A 20,445-nucleotide genomic window follows, 5' to 3' on the forward strand; every position below is an offset into this window, starting at 1 on the left:
GATTTCTACTGTTTGTTTTGAAAAGGTTGTTATGAACTTTTTAACGGTATATAAACAAAGCAGGGTTAACTCCAATTGATACAGAATTTTCAATTCAATATATTCAAAAATAAAACCACCGTACAGAAAATAAAATCACCGTACAGAAAATTTCAATTTATACGTTGTGAAAAGCACGTTTCGAGACAATTTTGATACGGTTTTTTGTTCTGTGTTACATTCGTTACGATTTTTCTGGAATATTGTGTGATGAGATACAGAACAAAAAGGTCAAAGTTCATTTGTGGTAATGGTTATTATTCTTCAAGGAGTTTTATTTTTAATTTGTAAATCACAATATGATGACAATTTCGCGAGTGGTGATAATTAAGGCCGTACATATTGGTACTCCGATGTATAAATAAAATTCATAGTCGGAGGTCAAACTATATTAAATTTATAAGTCAAATGGAATGGCATACTTCTAATCGCACTCGGTAATCCGTAGTGTTGTCCCTTTGCTGACTGGTAATCCAACTACCAGATAGGTCTCCAAAACGAATATGTATAAAGGAGCTGACCATTGTCCGTACTAACATGTAGACAGGTCAATAACAGAGATTAATGACGCAAAAGAGGTGTTACCCAGGGTAAAGAAATCTGGAAATATAAGTAAACCATTTCCGGTTTAAAGAAACACATACACTAAACCATTAACAGGAGATGACGTTATTGCCTCGGTACATAATTAGATAACAAAACATTGATCAGGGGAGAGCTCGAGTGTCATCCTGAAAATACATGCTTGAGAACAATAGTAACTGATTTGTTACACACCAAAGCAGTTCTAACAGATGTAGAAACGGGTAGACGTAAATTAACGACCAAGTACAAAGATATAAAAAATATTGAAAAAGTTTAGTATGAAAGTTCTTTATCTCTTCATGATGAAAAGTTCAGTAAGGAACTGTGTCGATTTGGAATAGTCTGTCAGAAAACGTTGTTTCAGCTGTAAATTCATTTAACACTAGGCTTGATAATCACCGGAAAAAACAAGAACTTTTCTTTAATTACAAATCAACAATCGAATATTGACATCAAAGTACAAGACCGGATAGATATATTGAAAAAAATATTTATTATTTGTTGTGTATGAGTCTTGTATAGAAGACTGATTAAGTCCTGCACAAGCATAAACTTATCTTATCTTATACAGTCATTGTAATCAAATATCAATATTGGTACAAACATGCATTTTCTAACATTTGAAACAACTAGGAAAAATAGAAATACGTTTCTGATTTGACCTGATATTGCTGACTTTCAAAACTAGAAATAAGGACGATTTAATTCTGCTGGGGTGCTAGTATCGTATTGAGTACATTATATATCATTATATTAGACTTGAAAACAAATTACGGACTTGTTGCTTAAAACTTAAAAACATGGTTTGATGGTGCCACAACCAAGCAAATAGTTAACATAGAATAATTAATTTATTGATTGCTATTGATAAATGTTAATCATAAATCTTAACGAGAAATTAATTCGTGATCTGACGAATATGATGAAGTGAAATTTAACCTCTGTAATGCATAATTATGTATTCAAATATTCTTAAAATTTTCCGTTTCATGAGGATTTTAACGACTCGCTCTAGTAGAGGCTGAAAACTCATGAAAAAAATCACTACTGGATCGTTGATTGACTTATTGAAGTAAAATCTTCCTGTCGTACTCTTTTTCGTGATAAAGATGTAGTTTTTGATTTTATTGCTTTTGAAGTTTTATCTTCGTAAATAACGATTTTAAGAGTCTTTGACACCTTTAAGTGTGTTACTTTTGTACGACTGATATATCAGGTATTACAAAATCCGCATTTTAAGTCCAGCTCAAAACCGGATATTAACATTATTCAAGATGGCAGCCTCCATGGAAAACATGAATCACCTAATGAAAAGAAAAACAGAACTTGAAGCTGAAATCAAGGCATTGAATGATGTCCTTGAATCTGTAAGTGTTTGAACAACTGTTTTGTCGAATAAATTAGAAATTCACGCTTTAGTATAAATGTAGCGCAAATGTGACAACGAAACGTATTTGTAACCAGGTAATCCTCAGTACTGATATATAGAGTAGATACAGGACTGAAATGGATTCGCTGAATGATGTTATGCACCATACAGGTGTCGAGACGATACTTTGGTGAACATTAAATCAATTTCGAGGTAACATAATGGTATATTTTAATTGCTTTGAGGTTGGAGTGTGTCAGCTTGTGATTGGTCATTTTTTTTGTACTCCTGGAACAAAGCAAATTAATTCACATGTGCCTTCAATTTTACCAGAACATGTTCCAGGGATGCAGACAGTGATAGTTTGTGATACATTGTACACAGAAATTTCAATGTTAAACATATATGTGTGTAATTTGCAATATGTATGTCCTTTTCCACCTCATTTTGCTATGCAGAACTCTGACATAACTTTCAGCTACATGTAGTTGAAATAGTATAGGTCAATATTCATAGAAGTAGACAATATTTTTTAAAAATGGTAGAGATAGGACACATCTGACTTCTGTGGTACTAGTTTGAAGGGTTCTGACAATCTTGAATCTATCGACTGTGTTGAGACAAAAATTTAAAAAAAAAAAAAAACAAATTGCTACAAGACAAATCAGAACCCTTCTAACTAGTGTTAGATGCATAACAATTACTCAATGGCAAATTACAGTAGTACATGTAGCTTCCTGTTGGAAGGTACTGTATATCTTGACACTGGTTAACATTACAGTAAATTTTGTTAGAAGAAGGAGGACATTAGACTTAACCCTAGTACAGCAGATATATAAAATGTAAATGACACACAGCATAATGAACTTTTATCAGCTTCATCAAGTGATGAATATACAGTATTATGCAGCTTTCAAATCGCTTAATAAGGCACTTGATCGGTTTATCAGAGACAGTTGGAATTGTCTTGCCTTCACTCCTGAATTTGTCATCCCTTGGCTTTCTATTCTTCAAAACTAAACTTCTGGATATCGATGGCTTTAACCTCATACATGCCCATGTGATCACTGTCTCCCTGCCCCGCTACCTGAAACAAGTTCCACAATCAACTTGTAAGCCTTGGGCAATTCTTATACACTCTGTATGGGATACCATTCGTCCCAGGGGCTGATGCCGCTATTGCCTTTCAAACTACCGATGTAACCTCCATGTACTTAGGTTCACTGGTGTCTTACATAAATATTGGATTATCTGGTGTCAACAGAATGTCAGATCTCCAAGATCTTCCTCACAACATGATTCACTAAACATCTCTCTCGGGTACCTCTCCACTTCCTCTCACTTGCATGTCAATCTTGCTGTAAACTGGTATGGATTTGCTGTAAACAAAGCCCTATTCCTTACTTTGTCTTTCCTTCAACATCTACTCCTATTCGTCCTGCACAGAATCAGCAGACTTCCCCTCATAATGGTCTGCAACTCCAATAGCCTATCCTCTCATTCTCATTTCCTCTCTTGAACTGCTTTGCCAGAGCCCTGAGATTCCTCTTGATGGTGGTTATGCTTTCCTCATGGCAATCTCTATTTGCTCTGTTCCTGCAGTTTCCTTGCTTTTCCAGTCCAAACTTATCCATACCGATTTAAAAAATGATTGTTATCATTGCCTCCATTTTCCTGTCCATACTGCCAGCTAATGTGGTGTTGAGTATAATATCCACGTCCTTGTCGAACTGCTTCCATGATAATGTGTTTGATGGTCATTTCACCTTCCTGCAACACTGTCCTAAATGTTGGTGTTGGAGTATCGTCTCTGCTCCTCTTCCCTATCATGCACAATTAATGCATTGTTCATCCTCTCTGTTGCATTCCTCCTCCTCCTCCTCCTCCTTAGGCTCAAAGAGGCTGAGATCACTGTGGTGTTTGTCCTGGATCTCCTCCTCCATCTGACCAGATTCATATGTGCGTTGTGCCTGATTCAGAGTTGTTGCACAGCCCATCTTGCCTCTGTGGATCTTCAGCCCTAGCTCATTCTTGCACACTTTACTGCAACTGCACACTCAACTGCTCATGATTGTATCAATATTCAATATCTGTGTCCTTTTTTGGCCCTAGGTTGTATCCATTGAGTCCTGTCTGTTGTCGTCCTTCCCTGCTCTTGTGGGAGGCGGTAGTATCTTGTTACCCTTATCTTGGTCCCTAGCAAATAAAGTAGGTCCTTCTCACAAAAGTGTGTTTAGGTGTGCTAAATTTAAATGCCCAAGTGCTCAGTCTCTCCTGGCTGTCTCCTGTTTATCTAGGTTGTCACTGCCCTTTCACAGTTGTCAGATTGCCTTTCCCGTCAGTCACTGAGTGTTCAGAATAAGAATACCTTCATACATCTTGATGTTACTGATGCCAGGTGGTTCTGTCTTCAGATGGATTCTCTATCCTTATACATAATCTATGGATACTTAGATGAATATAAGTCTGGAGTGAAAATGTTGTATAAAATATAAAAATTTTACCCGGAGACCTATAACACTGGTTTACACTAAATATTAATATTGTTAATGTATATTATTGATCGTCGAAAGTATTTTCATTTATTTGCTAGACTGCTATTAATGAATACCATGACCTATGATCATGAAAGTGATTGGTTGATTTTATAACACAGTGCTTTATTAAGAAATATTGTCATATATGATTTATTACAGTTTCTCTCTTAACTCTTTCAGATAGGTTTTCGTATTTGTAATTAAGCAAATGAAAAAAGGTGGCCTCTGTTAAGAACCTGTATTTCAACTGTATTACAGGTGATATCGGACCATAAAGCTATCATATTCAGATGAATTCACTAATTAGTGTCATAGGGTGGTGTAGCCACTAATCCCCTCTGATCATCACGTTCGCCTGCACACAATATACCTAATGTAGACAAGATGCAAACAGATACTAAGGAATTCACATTTTAAAGGGAAAGGAAAAGATGTTGTATCACTGTCCAATGGGATCTGTCTCTAAATATTGCATAAGGAAATGTGGAGGTTTTTAAGCAAAAAAAAAATATTGCATAATGAATCAACTCATAGACTTGCAGGTATACTGATTACTGTTAAAAAAGAAATTATACAGAACTTATTAAGATGAAACTTCCACTATAAAGTAATAAAATGTTTTATCTCTGATCTCTCGTGAAAGAAATATATCTTTACTGTTTTCACAGACTATATCTAACTCTGTGCTGTTGTTTTGTTCATTTCTAACTTCAGATGTGAATTTTGAATTTCTTGACAGTCTACCTAACAATATACCACATACAGAGAAGCATTGCAGATTGTATGTGCTTTTCCTTGGAATCAAGTATAATCTAGAAGTACAATTTTAAAGAAATAATCTCTGTAAATCATTTTTGATGGTATATTTTATACAGCATTTTAGATAATGATAATTATTAATTAATAACCTTATCACTATAAAACTGAGTTATATGAACCAAGCAACACTTAAAGTTTTGGTCCACATCAGGTTCGGAAAACCTTTCTGTGTTGCTTATTCTGATTAGTCAGTGCAAGAAGGAAAACTTTGCATGTACACCAGAAATTATCGCAATATAACCCAGGGGATTGTTAGCAATAAGCTTGACAGCCAATGGATGCCGAGAATGCGTCATCTTTGATGATGATCATATGGGATGCTGTTTTTGTCTCAGTTAAGTTAATTCTTGCCAAAGTTGATAAAGTTTCAATTTTTAAGGATGATGACCATTGCATAGAATTCAGTTTATAGGACATGCTGTTAACCTTTTAATTGACATTTGAAAATTTTTGAAGTGATATCACAAATCATACAGGTAGAAATCATACATTGTATGTGAAATAAACATATCACTTCAATGAAGAGACAGAACTAATGTTTGGGAGTCACATACTCTCAAGGGTTGGCGAAATGTTCCAATGTTATTTTGATTTTAAAATAAATGTTCTTCTCCTTTTTTTTGCAGCAACAGGGCATTGGTATGAAGGAGCCCCTGGTTGATAAAGAAGGATTCCCACGGTCAGACATTGACATCTACTCTGTTAGGCATGCGAGGCACCAGGTCATATGTGAGTTTTAATACAGAAACATGGATGCAAAATTTTCTTGAGAACAGATCATGAACCATTGATCCAGAATACTTTGGTTTTATCTGAGTCATCAATATACCATGTGGAGTTACTACTTTTTCTTTTTTGTATGTGACACATCATAGGCTGTTCAGATGTGAGAAGAGATCTGTTTACAACAAAAGATAATCAGTGAAAAATGTCTACATGTGATATGACATTGACTTTATAACAACATGCTTTCTTTTTAAGTTCCCTGTCAGTGAAACCAGAGGGGACTGTAGTGGTTGTTGTGGTCTGTCTGTCCGGATGGTTTCCAGATGATAACCAATTAAATTAATTGATTGATACAATCTGAGTATACTTAGAGAGCTAGTGTGGGATTATGTTTGGGGTCAGAAGGTCAACAACAAAGGTCACTGTTGCTTAAAACAGATTTTTGGTTTCCAGATGATAACATGAGTTAGGGATGACTGATTAGGTTGAAACTTGAACAATGATAGTTTAGTAGGAGACTTAGTTGGGGATTGTGTTCATGGTCAAAAAGTCAACCATGAAGGCCACTGTTGCTAAAAATAGATTTCCAGATGGTAACTTGCTTCAAAAAAGCTAATTATGGCACGCCAGGGGATGTGTCTTGCTTGTAACACTAACTGTGAGTTTGTTTACATCATTTTGATATCTGTAACATTTTATATCTTCATGTACATTGTAAAGTAGTATCAACTTTACTTCGATTATGGAATGCAGAAAATGAACATGATAATGCTCTACATGATTGAACGTAACATATAACCAAAAATCTGGAGACTTTTTTCTGTTTTTCACCCCTCGACAGATATTGGTGACAAAGTACGAACTCTACTAGTCACCAAAATGTCACACCTAAACCTACATGACATACATTTATATATACTGTATAAATATATATACTAGATCTGTATGCAGTATATATAAAGTTGATGCAAAACCAATTATGTACATTGTAATCATAATAAATGTATGAATTTCATTGTATCTTATGGAACCAAATTGTTCAATCTGATTTTAAAAAAATCTTGAATTGAAAAGTTATGTATAAAAAATTAATATTATATTGTTATTATTATGTAACATATTTGCATAGAAAAATGGATTCAAATTTTTAAGAGAATTTCAAATACATATATTACATATATTTCTTGTCAGTGTTATTTATGATTGTCAGCTCAAACTGTACCTGTTTTCTAAATAGGCTTACAGAATGATCATAAATCATTGATGGCTGAGATCGAAGAAGAGCTGTATAAAATCCATGCTGAAGCTCGCAAGGAGAAAGGTGAAGTTATGGAAAACAATGAGGATGATGAGTGTATACAAGCACAAGCCCTGGCAGAGAGGTTGTCTCCCTTTGCTGAGGTGGACAGAGTTGATGAGGGCTCCCCAGCATCAGAGGCGGTGAGTTGAATAAATGTATCTATTTTTAAAATTTTTCTTAATGGGAAATAGGATTTTGTTTCACCTTTAGTATTTCTTATGTTCACAATTCCATATATAATTGTAAACTTTGCATTGGCCAGTTTGTTGTCATAATTCCTTATACAGGTTCAAATATTGGCTCAATGTTATGGTTTATAATTTACACAATCACATTGAAGTACCAGATACACAATATGGAAAATAAGGACGCATAAACAAGTGTGGAGAAATCTTATAACCATGCGTGACTTCATTGATGGTTTTAACAACAGACTTGCCTTCTAATATTTTACATATATCCTTTGTCAGGGATTGAAAGTTGGCGATGCTATTGTACAGTTTGGTTCGATCACTGCTAGTAAATTCCAGTCGCTGCAGAACATTGCATCAGTGGTCCAGCATAGCAAAGACGTAAGTAGAAGTGCCATTCATTATCATTATTTCTTGTGAATTACAGGATGTAAAATTTCTTATTTCATATATAGATCTCCTTGTTGTGCATTATAAATTATGGGACTTATTGATAAAAACTAAATGGCTGACAAAAGAGCAAATATGAGAGCAAAAAACAGGGACCAGGCCCCAAAGGGGAGGTGCTGAAATTAGATTTAAAACCCTTCCCCTTCTTCATTCTGGAAGGATTGCAAGATTTGGCCTGATTCATCAGTTAAGGTAGGCTATTATTTCTTACATTTAGAAATTTGATTGGACCCCTAGGCATTTGGGGGTGGGAGCCCCAAAAGGGAAAATAAGACAATATTTTTCTTCAAAGCGCTACTCCTTTTTAATGCTTGAATGGATTTCAACCAAATTTGAGAGTGGAAAAAACATTTCTCAAATTCAGAAAGTTGATTCAACTCCTAGTTAATATGATTGACCATAGTCCACTTTAAAGGTCAAATATATTGAAGTCTTTAAATGACTTCTTCTCAATGATCAAAAGGCCAAGGGATGATGATATTAGGCCTGTGGCATGCTGGGATGTAGGGCTACCAACTGTGTCAATATGAATGGCATTGATTCACTTTCAATGTCACAGGTATCAAATGTGTTAAAATGTTAAAATAACTTCTTTTCAATAACCAAAAGATCCAGGGTGATATATTGGACCGACTTTCAAGCTCACAGGTGTCAATTGTGTTGAAATGTTTAAGCAACTTCTTCTCAATAACCGAAAGGCCAAGGGTCATGGTATTGGGCCCATAGCTTGCTTTTTCAACAAGCAATATGTCTGGAATAATGGCATTTGTGAAAAGCATGTATAAAGAATATGATATCAACTTTGCAGAAAAAGGATTGATGAACCAACAATATCTTCTATGTAAGCTGTGGAGTAGTTCAGCAATTTATCTTAGGCTTTTCTTTAATAAATCTTTATAGCCAGATGATTGTTAAAACCCATGGGACTTTTCTTATCTTTTAGAATCCATTGAAAGTGATTGTGAGAAGAAATATGAAAGATACACCATTAAGTTTGACACCAAAAACCTGGAGTGGTCGTGGATTATTAGGGTGAGTCCTTGTTATATAGAGATATCTAGTTCGAAACATGTAGAACAGCCACTTGATAATGCATTTTTTTCTGATTCATATTTTCTCATTTTGCTGACATTTTAACTATGCTTCAAGTGTTAGTCTCAGTAATGGTTGAATTATTGTTAAATTGATCTATTTGTGTCAGTGTATCGCATTTAGGAAAAAGGGTTTTTTTATATGACTTTTTCTTCTGAAATAAGTATTTTTCTGGATGACTGAAATTGGAGACTTACTTAAAAGAAATATTTGGAAACCAAGATATCAATATTGCTGAAGATCAAAACTGAGGTTTTTGAAATCTAATATTATTCTGTTTTGTTATACAGTTGTAACATTGTGCCTGTGAAAGGATGATGTGGATTAACCTAATCACTATCAGCAATTACAAGACATGAACTTTTCAAGCATCAGGTGTAGATATGTCACAAGATACACATAGTTAGAGGTATTGATTTAACATCTGATGGCATTATCTTGTTATTGAAAGAAACCTTAGCATCTGTGTAAAAGGTTATACCTCATTTTCATGTAAAGTGATTGAAGTTCACAATCATCAGATCATTCATGATCTATGTAGACGATGGCTATCAATTTTCATTGATTATAGAAAAACTATATTTGAGTTAGAGTTGAAACTTTGATGAAATATCTACACACATAAAATGTATTGTTACAATATCATATTAAAAAGTTAAGATTGTTGCTTCAGAGTTTTGTAATTAATTGATTTGAAAAGTATGTTCTACTTTATCTTGTTTTAAAATAGATTCATGAATGCCTGATCTCTTTAAAATTATTTATTAAATAAGATTTATCCAAGGAAATACTCATATCAGTATATACATTTTTGCTACCAAAGATGACTGACAAAGCAGACTTTTGAAATAGAGATATTAGACACAATTTGAATGTTTACTGGCATATAGATAAAGTTTTTAGATACCTACCCAAAGTTTGCAGCACAATACATTGTGTTATCAAGTCATTAAAACATATTTAATGTAAAAACTATCAAACCAAAGACTACACTAAGTAAGCTGTTTACAATATTGTTTTTCTTCTACAGTTCTATTTTTTGATGGTAACACTCCTGCTTCTCTAATAATATTTATCTGCAATATTTGATTCAATATAATGTAAATCTACAAATGAAGATGTGATTGATGGCTGAAAATACATGTTGTTAAAAGAAAAAAGAGATTATCAAGAGCACCTAAAAGTAGTTAAACCACAAAAATGTGTAGTTAGGATGAGAACCAAGTGAAGTCAGATTAAATAAAACATTTTTGAATGAGCAGTAAAAAGTTAAGAATGAACAAAGTTTTGCTGAAGTTCATGTTTAATACAAATATCTCTGACTGGGAGTTTTAGTTACAAAATAAAACAAAGAAATACAAGAACATGGTTTGCATAAGTTGGAATAATGATATTTGTAAATATGAAAATTAACACTTGCCGACTAAAATTTCTTTTTTTTTAATGATTTTCTCAACAAACCTTAGATAAAGATATAGCAAACATAGATCATTTAACTGTAAATATACTACCTTGTTTCTTAGACATGTAATTTAAGAGTTTTAATGAATCAAACTGTTTCATTACAGTTAGATATTATTGATCAGTTCGACTACCGTAATGCTCTCTGGATAAAAAATCAATATGTAATCAAAATGATCCATTTACTCTTAAATTGTTCAAAAGACACAAGTGAATAGCAACTTTTAAGTACCAATTTAGAGGTAGATACAGTAGAGCCAAACAAAAAATAAAACTCCATCATACGGCTGGTTTGTCCTTCATGGACTTGTCAGTGATGCTAAGGGTCTTCATTGTTTGAGCTAAGGAGGCAAATGACAAAAATTCAAAACGTGAAAAATAAGTGTGAAAACCTAGATAAGAAGGTTCACCATCTCCATAATTCAATTTTGTAAGTTTCATATGTCTTTAACGCCAGGTACTTGCATGTATGACAACTTGTTAAGTTTCTTCGCTGTTATATTCTATGTACAGACTAACATTGTTTCTTGATATCTTTTGGATGTATGATAACGTAGGGGGAGTTGCATCTCTGATAACACTGAAGCTTAGCAACCACAAGTAGTTAGGCAAGGTGGAAGCGAAGATGGCAGAGAATTTGTATCGAAAATTTCATGTTATGATGAACTTCAGCGCGAGTGTCTTGTCAATACCCTAACAAGTGCTAGCAAGCTTCAAGTACTGTTAGTAAGTGTGAATGGGTTCTGTTACATTAGAGGTTGGGATCAACAGCCAAAAAGTGGTACTTTGAACATAGTACTTATAATGGAATTCCATGTATGTTTAACGTTTTCCCTAAAACATCATTTGCTTAAAGGTTTGGTGTAATTATTTTGGATATATCCCTATTTGAGAGACAAATCTACAAATCTACATATATGATGTAGAGGATGACCTATTCTATCTAAAACTACATTATGAAATAAATAACCAACAATATTTATATACATTGCTAGACACCATACCTGTCTGATCCTACTTGATGATTAAGATGTTTCATGGTCTCGATATTGCAAGTACCTATGATATCATGTTGTGGTTTTGATTATAATCTCTTACACACAACTGGCATTACAACCTTGCTGAAAGCTTTCTGTGGCTTCTGTCCTTGATATAACATATATAATTGATCAACTATTGCAGTTTTTGGACATTTCTTAAGGAAAATATGCTAGGTCATACACCTGGAAATACTGCCAATCTACTGAGGTTAAGAAACTGTCACTAGGTATCAATTTACTAAAAAGTTTACAGTTCACAGTGTCTGTCAGTTCTTTGTTATGGTTAAATGCTTCACAGTACATATTTCTCAGACATAGGTCTCCGCATTCAATAGTGCTATCACTCCGTACCGACTCAATCAGAGTGGATGATGTCTGGCGAAGCTTAGAGTCGATGAAAGTGATTAAAGCTTCCTTTAGAATAACTCCAGTGTCTAAAAGAGAAAAATAATCAAAATTAAGTCATCAGCTACTTAATTTGTGTTCTCAATGATAGTTCAAAAGACACACAAGTGAATAGAATCTTTAAATACAAATTTATGTTCAAACAGTAGAGTCAAGCAATGAATTAAACTACATCATACAGCTGTTTTGTCCTAAATTTTGAAGTGTATGAGGCGTCTGAAGAAAATCCAGTGATTTAAAGAAATGACAAAATCTAAATGTGTAGGTCCACTGGCCACATAATTCAATCAGTTTCATAGTTATAGCATATAAGATATTTTAAGGACAATGTCGAGTACATGTGTATATTCTGAACCATGTCACTATTCGAATGAATTAAAAGTTGGCATGCTGGTTATAACACAGGTCGGGGACTTAAAGTCCACCAGTAGTGTCTACAACCTGTTATCTTAAAGACAGTACAAAGATACACAAATGAATAGCGTCTTTAAGTAAAATTTAGGATAAGATAGAACCAAAAAATGAATTCAGCTTCATCATACAGCTGGATTGTCATTCTAGGACTCGTCAATGATGCATGCAAAGGGCGTAAAATGTTGAAATCTAGAAGGAAACTGAGCAATATACATCAAAGAAGCATTCGAAAGAAATGTCAGAATCCAGATGGAGAGGTGCACTAGCCCATTTACTCAATTTATATAATTGTCAAGTGTAACTAAGAGATAGATGCATTGAGACACAATAAAGCTTACCGTTGTAGGTACACTCTGTTGTTGTTTCCCAGACGAAACTCTCGTTGCAGGTGATCGTTTTGATTGTACTACCGTCAGGGAAGTGATGGTATTTTGGGCAGGTGTATGTAGCGATCGATGTGTTAATACGTTCTATTGTTGCCTGCTCGAGAGTTGGAGGATCCCTACACATATACACTGTCAAGAGATTGATGTAAACGTATATTACTGATAAACATTTTGATTCAATGAGGTTTATTCAATACAGTGATAAACGGATAAATACCGAAATATTCTAGAAAATTTAGGATCAACACATATGAAGTATCGTACAAATGTCAAAAAATGACATGTGCTGTTCCCGTTAAAAACAAATGTATCTGTAAGAGTTATTTGCATCAAAGAATGTTTCTTTCGTTAAAGATGGACACAAATTTCTCAATTATTAATGCTGTATATTTCCGAAATTATTATCAGAAACTGATATTGTAAACATACTTATTTGGCACAATGGAATTATAAGCGTATTGCCGTTTTTTGACAAATTAATACAATGATAAACTTATTTTAGCGTATTAAGGTTATCGCTAAATACGTTAACAGTAGCATTGATTAAAATTGTATTCTATTTTGTGTACTCACACGTGCATTCTGATGCGATAAGCTCCCATTGGCCGTCATGTCTGCATTGGGAAGTCAGATTGTAGACGTCCGAGAAAAAGTGCATATATTGGAAACATGTGTAGGTAACATTGGCTCCGTAGGTGTGTAAACCATCCGTCAGCACAGTGTTAACAATAGCAGGCGGAGTTCCACAGTCGATCACTATCCACGTCATCAAATACAACATAAAATGTCAGAGTGTTAGAGCATTTTGACAACCGAAAAACAAATTCACAACACAGGGTGTGGGGACATTTTACGGTCATCACAGTGATCTCATTGAGATACATGCTATTTCTTTGTACGATATGAAGCTGGAGGTGTTTGATGCTCGTTAGTTTGCATGTTGTTTTCGTTGTATAACGTGATATTACTTACGTGGATTGACAAAGATTTAAATGGTAGGTATTGTCAATGAAGTAGAAGATGTTTACTCTTCGGGAACACATGGTCTTATTGTCCCAATACTTCTGGTTTCTGTGTAAATCCTTATTTTGTTTGATACTTTGCCCTACTTGCATCGACACTGAGTTTAGATTAAGATTCTGTTGACATGATGATATTTTCTTTGTAGCTTTTGTATTGAATTTAGGTAACAATTCTGAATGATGAAGTAAAATAGAGGATATAGTACGAGTGAAATATGTACATAGAAAAAATTTGTCATACGAATATTTCCATTTAATGGGGAGACCATTTAATTCTCTTTTTATAACATGTTTAAAAATATGTGGTCACACTCGCTTATAAAATTGAAAAGAAAATCCGAAATACACACGGACAACACTTGATGGAAAACCACCTTATTCAACCTTCGCTTCAGACATATCCGACCAGGAAAATCGCCACAAATCAATGCAGTGACTAGTTATCTCTGCTATGATTGTTCAAAACTGCCAGGTTTATATAATATCTGGGAAAGCTATTATACATCACTACAGGATTTTCTCATCACATAATTCGCCTGTTATTCAGTGCATTCGCCAACGTAATATAATTGGTATGTACCACTAATATGATGCATGTTTCATTGGCTGTGCTCGTCTGAAGTCGATTGTGATGTCATAATGACATTACGTCGTGAATTAAAATAGTTGCATCCATTTGGTTATGTTCTCCACATCTTGACTTTAAAATCCTCTCTAAGATTTTAAATGTAGTTAGCATTGGCGTTTACGTCTAAGACCATTTTAATAACATCTAATATGGAATGAAAATTCATGCGAGATCTTATGTTTATTAAATCCATATTTTTCTTTATTTCTGTGACAAAAAATGTAATAAAATGATACAGATGTGTGTTGTTTGCTATTGTTGCTTGAATGAAATTAATATATAGATTGTATCCTTAGAAAAAAAAAATCCAAAGTGGAAAAAAACACGCTTGTCTTAACATGACATAGTAAGATGTGTAATTTTAAATGACAGACGGACAAGGGTCACTTTCTTAGCAACAAGTCAATCTAATCCAAAATTTTCCAGCTACAGCGTCTTACCTTCACAGACGGGAATGGTGCTGTTCCAGGCTTTGTCTGCTTGGCATTTGATAGTATCCTGTGTTGAACTTCCAACTAAGGCGAATCCAGTGTTACAGGTGAGGACTACCTCAGTATTGTAGATACGATTCGTTGTGCTGATCGTACCATTAGGAAAGGTAAAGTCTGGACAGCTGATAACTTCAAACATGTAACAAGAATAATTAAAAGTGAACAACATTTCGCTAAAATTAATCCGCTTTCTCTATATTTCTTGTATACCTTAATATGACTAATACGTTGATATTCATCACTGCTTCAAACGCCGATTACGCTTGACGAGTGAGAGAAAAATATAATGTTAAATTGCTGAGAATTAGTATTGATCGTGACAATGGAATCGGATTTGTACAATTAAAATTGCATGAAATAATCCAGTTATCGTCTCTGCTTGATCAAAGAGTAATAACTGCAATAAAAAATTTAGCGATGATAATATCACTACAATCAACTGTCTTAAAAACAATGTGCCTAATTAGAAGGCCATATGTATGCGGAGTCGAATCTCTATAGTATTATTAAGTTAAATTCGACTAGTGTTGCGGTTATATCAATCACAACTTATTGTCTTATCTTTTTGCTCATCCAAGAATTTATGGAATGTGGATATGAAAGAACTCCAAACAGTTTTCAATAAATCTCATAAATCAATAAATATTCGGGGAAAAGAAAGTTCAATTTCTCTCTCTCTGTCCCTCCCTCTCACTCCCCCCTCCCCCTCTCTCACTCCCCCCTCCCCCTCTCTCTCCCACTCCCCCCCCCCCTCTCTCACTCCCTCTCCTCCCCCTCCCCCCTCTCTCACTCCCCCCTCCCCCTCTCTCACTCCCCCCCTCCCCCCTCTCTCTCCCCCTCCCCTTCTCTCATTCACGAAAAAACACGATAACATTTCATTATTTCATTATTGGAAGGTATTTTCTTTGCGGTATGAAAAAAAACAGATGTGGGCGAATCTCAAAAGTAATTTGTGTTATTGTTAAACCTTTTATCATCGGAAATGTGATGCAACTTACTTTGAATGACCAATATTCACATCTCGATGTCTTAAAGGAAACAGAAGACAACTTCCATATCGCTTATATCGATTCTCTTTTTAAAATCTTGATTCTGAAGTTAGATTTGTTATTTGATATTAAGATATTTTCTGTGTAGCATGATAAATCGACGTACTTGTACAATGGTCGCCTAGATCTCCATGCCACGCATAGTCATCTCCACATGTGACGTTCCTGGTGGTGGTGTTATCCAGGTAGAACTCGTGTCCTTCCTCACAGGTGAATTGTACAGTCGACGATACAGTAAATACTCCCTGCACATGCGCAAATGTCGTCTTGTTGACGCTGTTTTGAACACCATTCGGTGCATTGCAATTCACATCTGCATAAACAAATAAACGGAAAAGGTTATTTCTGTTACACTATTGCTGAAATCAATACAAAGTCTTCAATGTCACACCACGTCCTTTCATTCTCAATATAGAATTTCTTTTCTAAAAAAAAAAATGACCTCGGGACGCGTATGAATTACGTATAACAAAGACTATCATGAGTAATGAATCTTTTGAATAAACGTTCCATGACTTAATAACAGAATTCTGCCTTTCTACCTGTACGTGTTCGAGATCGATATATCTAAGTCGAATGCTTATTGCCTTGAATGGGATATTGAAGAATGGCAGCCCGGGACTAAGACTTACTGGTAACCTACACATTTTCACTGTAGGTCATAAAACATGTAGTTACCCGCACTGTATGATACACTTCTATACAGGAATAGAAAATAAATCCTAATTCACATCGTTGGAATGAGTTCAATAGAATAGTCATATTGTATTGAAAACAGGGGTGACGTAATCGTCAACGCAAACAGCAAAACAAAATTCTGAGAGCATATTAAGTTTTTATTTTGTTTTTATTTTACTAACATGTGAACATAATCATATCGTAACTCAAATTCAATAAAACTAAGACAAACTAAGAATAAAAGAAAGATTACACGGATACTCTCGAAAAAGTAAAGGTAGAGCAAGACCAGGTGTTCCGGAGGACTAAGCGTCTTCAGTTTCATCGACGACACCCGCCATGTAAACCTTGATCAATCCATGTAAGTAATATCACGTTCTCAAATAAGAACAAGGTGTACAACAACGGAACCAAACGACAAACTAACGAGCATCAAACACGTCAAGCTTCATAACGGAATAAAACATTTCCCAGCAAGATCTTTATGACGACCGTAATACTTCCCCATAATTTTCATCAACTTTTGAAACCCAGTGTTACGAGTGTGTCCGAAACTCATAATAATAGGACAGGCCATTGAATATCGATACGTAAAGACCATAGGCTGGTGGAGCACGAGTACAGCTATACAGAAATGGAAAATTCACAATAGAGAAATTGAAAAATCATCACGCTTATCAAACAGCATGGTGGAAAGCTGTCCATGTTAATTTTGTTGAAGGAAAATATCTAGCTAAGCGGCTGATGTAGAAGAGTATATGGTGTCCCTAATTTCCAATTCGGATAGGTTTATACGATGTATATGTTCAATAAATTTCTTGTTCTTTAGAGGAGAGACCTTGTGAATTTATCTGAAAATGAAATTATACGACTTTGAAAGGTCTTTGCGACGTTTTGATAAGCTCTTCAATAAATTCAGGCTCGTATAAAAAAAAAAACAAAAAAAAAACTGTTAGTTTCCATATGTATGCCAATGATCTGTTGGAAGATCTTACCAAACCCGACGAAGATGTTCTCATAAAAAAAGATCATTTTTGTGACTACATTCTCCGTATATTTCTTCTTTGATTTGCAACTGTTTTTTCACGAAACACATTTCAGTATAGTACATAATGTTTGTACCGGCGGTCACATTCTTGGAAAGAAAACTCTCATAATAAGAAAACGTTCTTTCTCTTTGGAATGGAGTATTGTGATAACAGAGTGGAAAAAAATTCTTATAGAAATTTTTTAAAGGGGGTATTGAAAATTATCAAAAGTTCTTTGAAGGTCTTTAAAATCCACATACTATTAAGGACACTTCTTGGGTAAACAGTATCACATTAAGACTGTACCCCAGATTTCATAGTACTAAGAATGGTGGTTAGTAACTTTGACAAAGATTTGGTTGAAGAGCCAGACGAGATTGCAATTATCATTGTTGTAAAACTAATATTGTTAATATATATACAAATCACGTGTTTACAAACAATGCAGTACAGATAAGACCACTTATTTTATTACGCTGGACAGATGTATTTATGCTTTTAATGAGATGAGGATTACTTTTTATACCCTAACAAACCTTTCTTTCAGAGCATTAGTATGAAATAATGAAATAGCGGCACTTTAACTTCTTTTCATTGTTATATTGTTTTTATCTCAATGTCCAAAAGGATAAAAGAAGATATTCATTTACCACAATCAGAGTGAGGTATTCTCAACTCACGGACTAATGCTTATTCAGTAAGCAAGCATTTTACAAGCTAGTTTCATTCGCGGAAGTAAATTCCTAATCATCGTGCCTGATAGATTACCTTTACTGAACATTAATCGATCTACAACATATACGGGTCAATAGGATATTTTTCTTTCATTTCTTTTTTCCTTGGTTCGACTATATTACCTATATTTGATTAACGTCAGAAAGATTCTTTTATATGGCGTTGTTTTTAGTATGATGTCACAACAGATAGAACGAGCGATTTAGCGTTTCATAGCGTGAGTGTCTCTTGTACAAAATTATCCAATTTTCTATGCTCGGCAACACTTTTTACCATAACGTCTGTGAACTTCAGCTGCAAAATTTACGGAGCTTCCACAGGGAGGGCTGAGTGCGCCATACGTGAATTTTGTGTGACAACTGCATAAAAACTCCGAAGATCCTAAATGAAAAGTAAATTGAACGAGAATTAGAAACAGGAACATGTATTATATATTGCTGTTCCAAGCTTGTTGTAACAATGAGATATAGCGTTATCAAGTTTTTAAATATGATTTCCATTTTTACACGTCTACTTGATCTGACGCATTGTAAAACACAACGTAACATGCACGTAAAACATTATGAAACAATAGAGCGTGGAAGCAATGCAACATTTCGGAACTTACTGAAATTACCAATATGTTCAACTTATTCACATGAAGTACAAATAACGTGGACATACCCACCTATCTGAACTATCAACAGCCTAAATATATACACCTTTGAAGCATCAACAATATGAACATATCCGTATATCAACAGCGTGAACATATCAACATCTCTAATATATCAACAACGTGAACATATCCACATCTCTAATGTAATAACAGCGTGTACATATCCACATCTCTAATGTATCAACAACGTGAACATATCCACATCTCTAATGTATTAACAGCGTGAACATATCCACATCTCTAATGTATCAACAGCGTGTACATATCCACATCTCTGATGTATCAACAACGTGAACATATCCACATCTCTAATGTATCAACAACGTGAACATATCCACATCTCTAATGTATCAACAGCGTGAATATATCCACATCTCTGATGTATCAACAACGTGAACATATCCACATCTCTAATGTATCAACAACATGAACATATCCACATCTCTAATGTATCAACAGCGTGAACATATCCACATCTCTAATGTATCAACAGCGTGAACATATCCACATCTCTAATGTATCAACAGCGTGAACATATCCACATCTATCAACAACGTGAACATATCCACATCTCTAATGTATCAACAACGTGAACATATCCACATCTCTAATGTATCAACAGCGTGAACATATCCACATCTATCAACAACGTGAACATATCCACATCTCTAATGTATCAACAGCGTGAACATATCCACATCTCTAATGTATCAACAACGTGAACATATCCACATCTCTAATGTATCAACAGCGTGAACATATCCACATCTCTAATGTATCAACAACGTGAACATATCCACGTCTCTAATGTATCAACAACGTGAACATATCCACATCTCTATCTCTAATGTATCAACAGCGTGAACATATCCACATCTCTAATGTATCAACAACGTGAACATATCCACATCTCTAATGTATCAACAGCGTGAACATATCCACGTCTCTAATGTATCAACAACGTGAACATATCCACGTCTCTAATGTATCAACAGCGTGAACATATCCACGTCTCTAATGTATCAACAGCGTGAACATATCCACATCTCTAATGTATCAACAACGTGAACATATCCACATCTCTAATGTATCAACAACGTGAACATATCCACATCTCTAATTTATCAACAACGTGAACATATCCACATCTCTAATTTATCAACAACGTGAACATATCCACATCTCTAATGTATCAACAACGTGAACATATCCACATCTCTAATGTATCAACAGCGTGAACATATCCACATCTCTAATGTATCAACAACGTGAACACATCCACATCTCTGATGTGTCAACAGCGTGAATATATCCACATCTCTGATGTATCAACAGCGTGAAC

At 34.6% G+C, this 20,445-nt stretch overlaps 2 protein-coding genes across 2 annotated transcripts in view; one reads left to right on the forward strand and one right to left on the reverse strand.

The window, feature by feature from the left end:
- Window positions 1-1,898: 1,898 nt before the first annotated feature.
- On the forward strand, window positions 1,899-9,052 carry LOC132556799 (26S proteasome non-ATPase regulatory subunit 9-like). The gene is made up of 5 exons (XM_060221244.1): window positions 1,899-1,991; window positions 5,976-6,078; window positions 7,313-7,515; window positions 7,846-7,947; window positions 8,960-9,052. Exons 1-5 carry the CDS (start codon window positions 1,899-1,901, stop codon window positions 9,050-9,052), a joined length of 594 nt encoding a protein of 197 aa, XP_060077227.1.
- A 2,713-nt stretch (window positions 9,053-11,765) lies between these two features.
- The window catches only part of LOC132556750 (uncharacterized), a 49,171-nt gene continuing 40,491 nt past the window's right edge, over window positions 11,766-20,445 (reverse strand). The window contains exons 27-31 of the mRNA XM_060221193.1: window positions 16,111-16,317; window positions 14,905-15,084; window positions 13,388-13,570; window positions 12,767-12,943; window positions 11,766-12,043 (exon numbers count right to left, since the gene is read on the reverse strand). Of these exons, the coding sequence (XP_060077176.1) occupies window positions 11,766-12,043; window positions 12,767-12,943; window positions 13,388-13,570; window positions 14,905-15,084; window positions 16,111-16,317 (1,025 nt within the window). The remainder of the gene's footprint in view (window positions 12,044-12,766; window positions 12,944-13,387; window positions 13,571-14,904; window positions 15,085-16,110; window positions 16,318-20,445) is intronic.

Source organism: Ylistrum balloti, unplaced genomic scaffold (assembly GCF_031769215.1).
Source record: "Ylistrum balloti isolate Yb309-2 unplaced genomic scaffold, AGI_CSIRO_Ybal_v1 Utg370590, whole genome shotgun sequence".
NCBI lineage: Eukaryota > Metazoa > Mollusca > Bivalvia > Pectinida > Pectinidae > Ylistrum > Ylistrum balloti.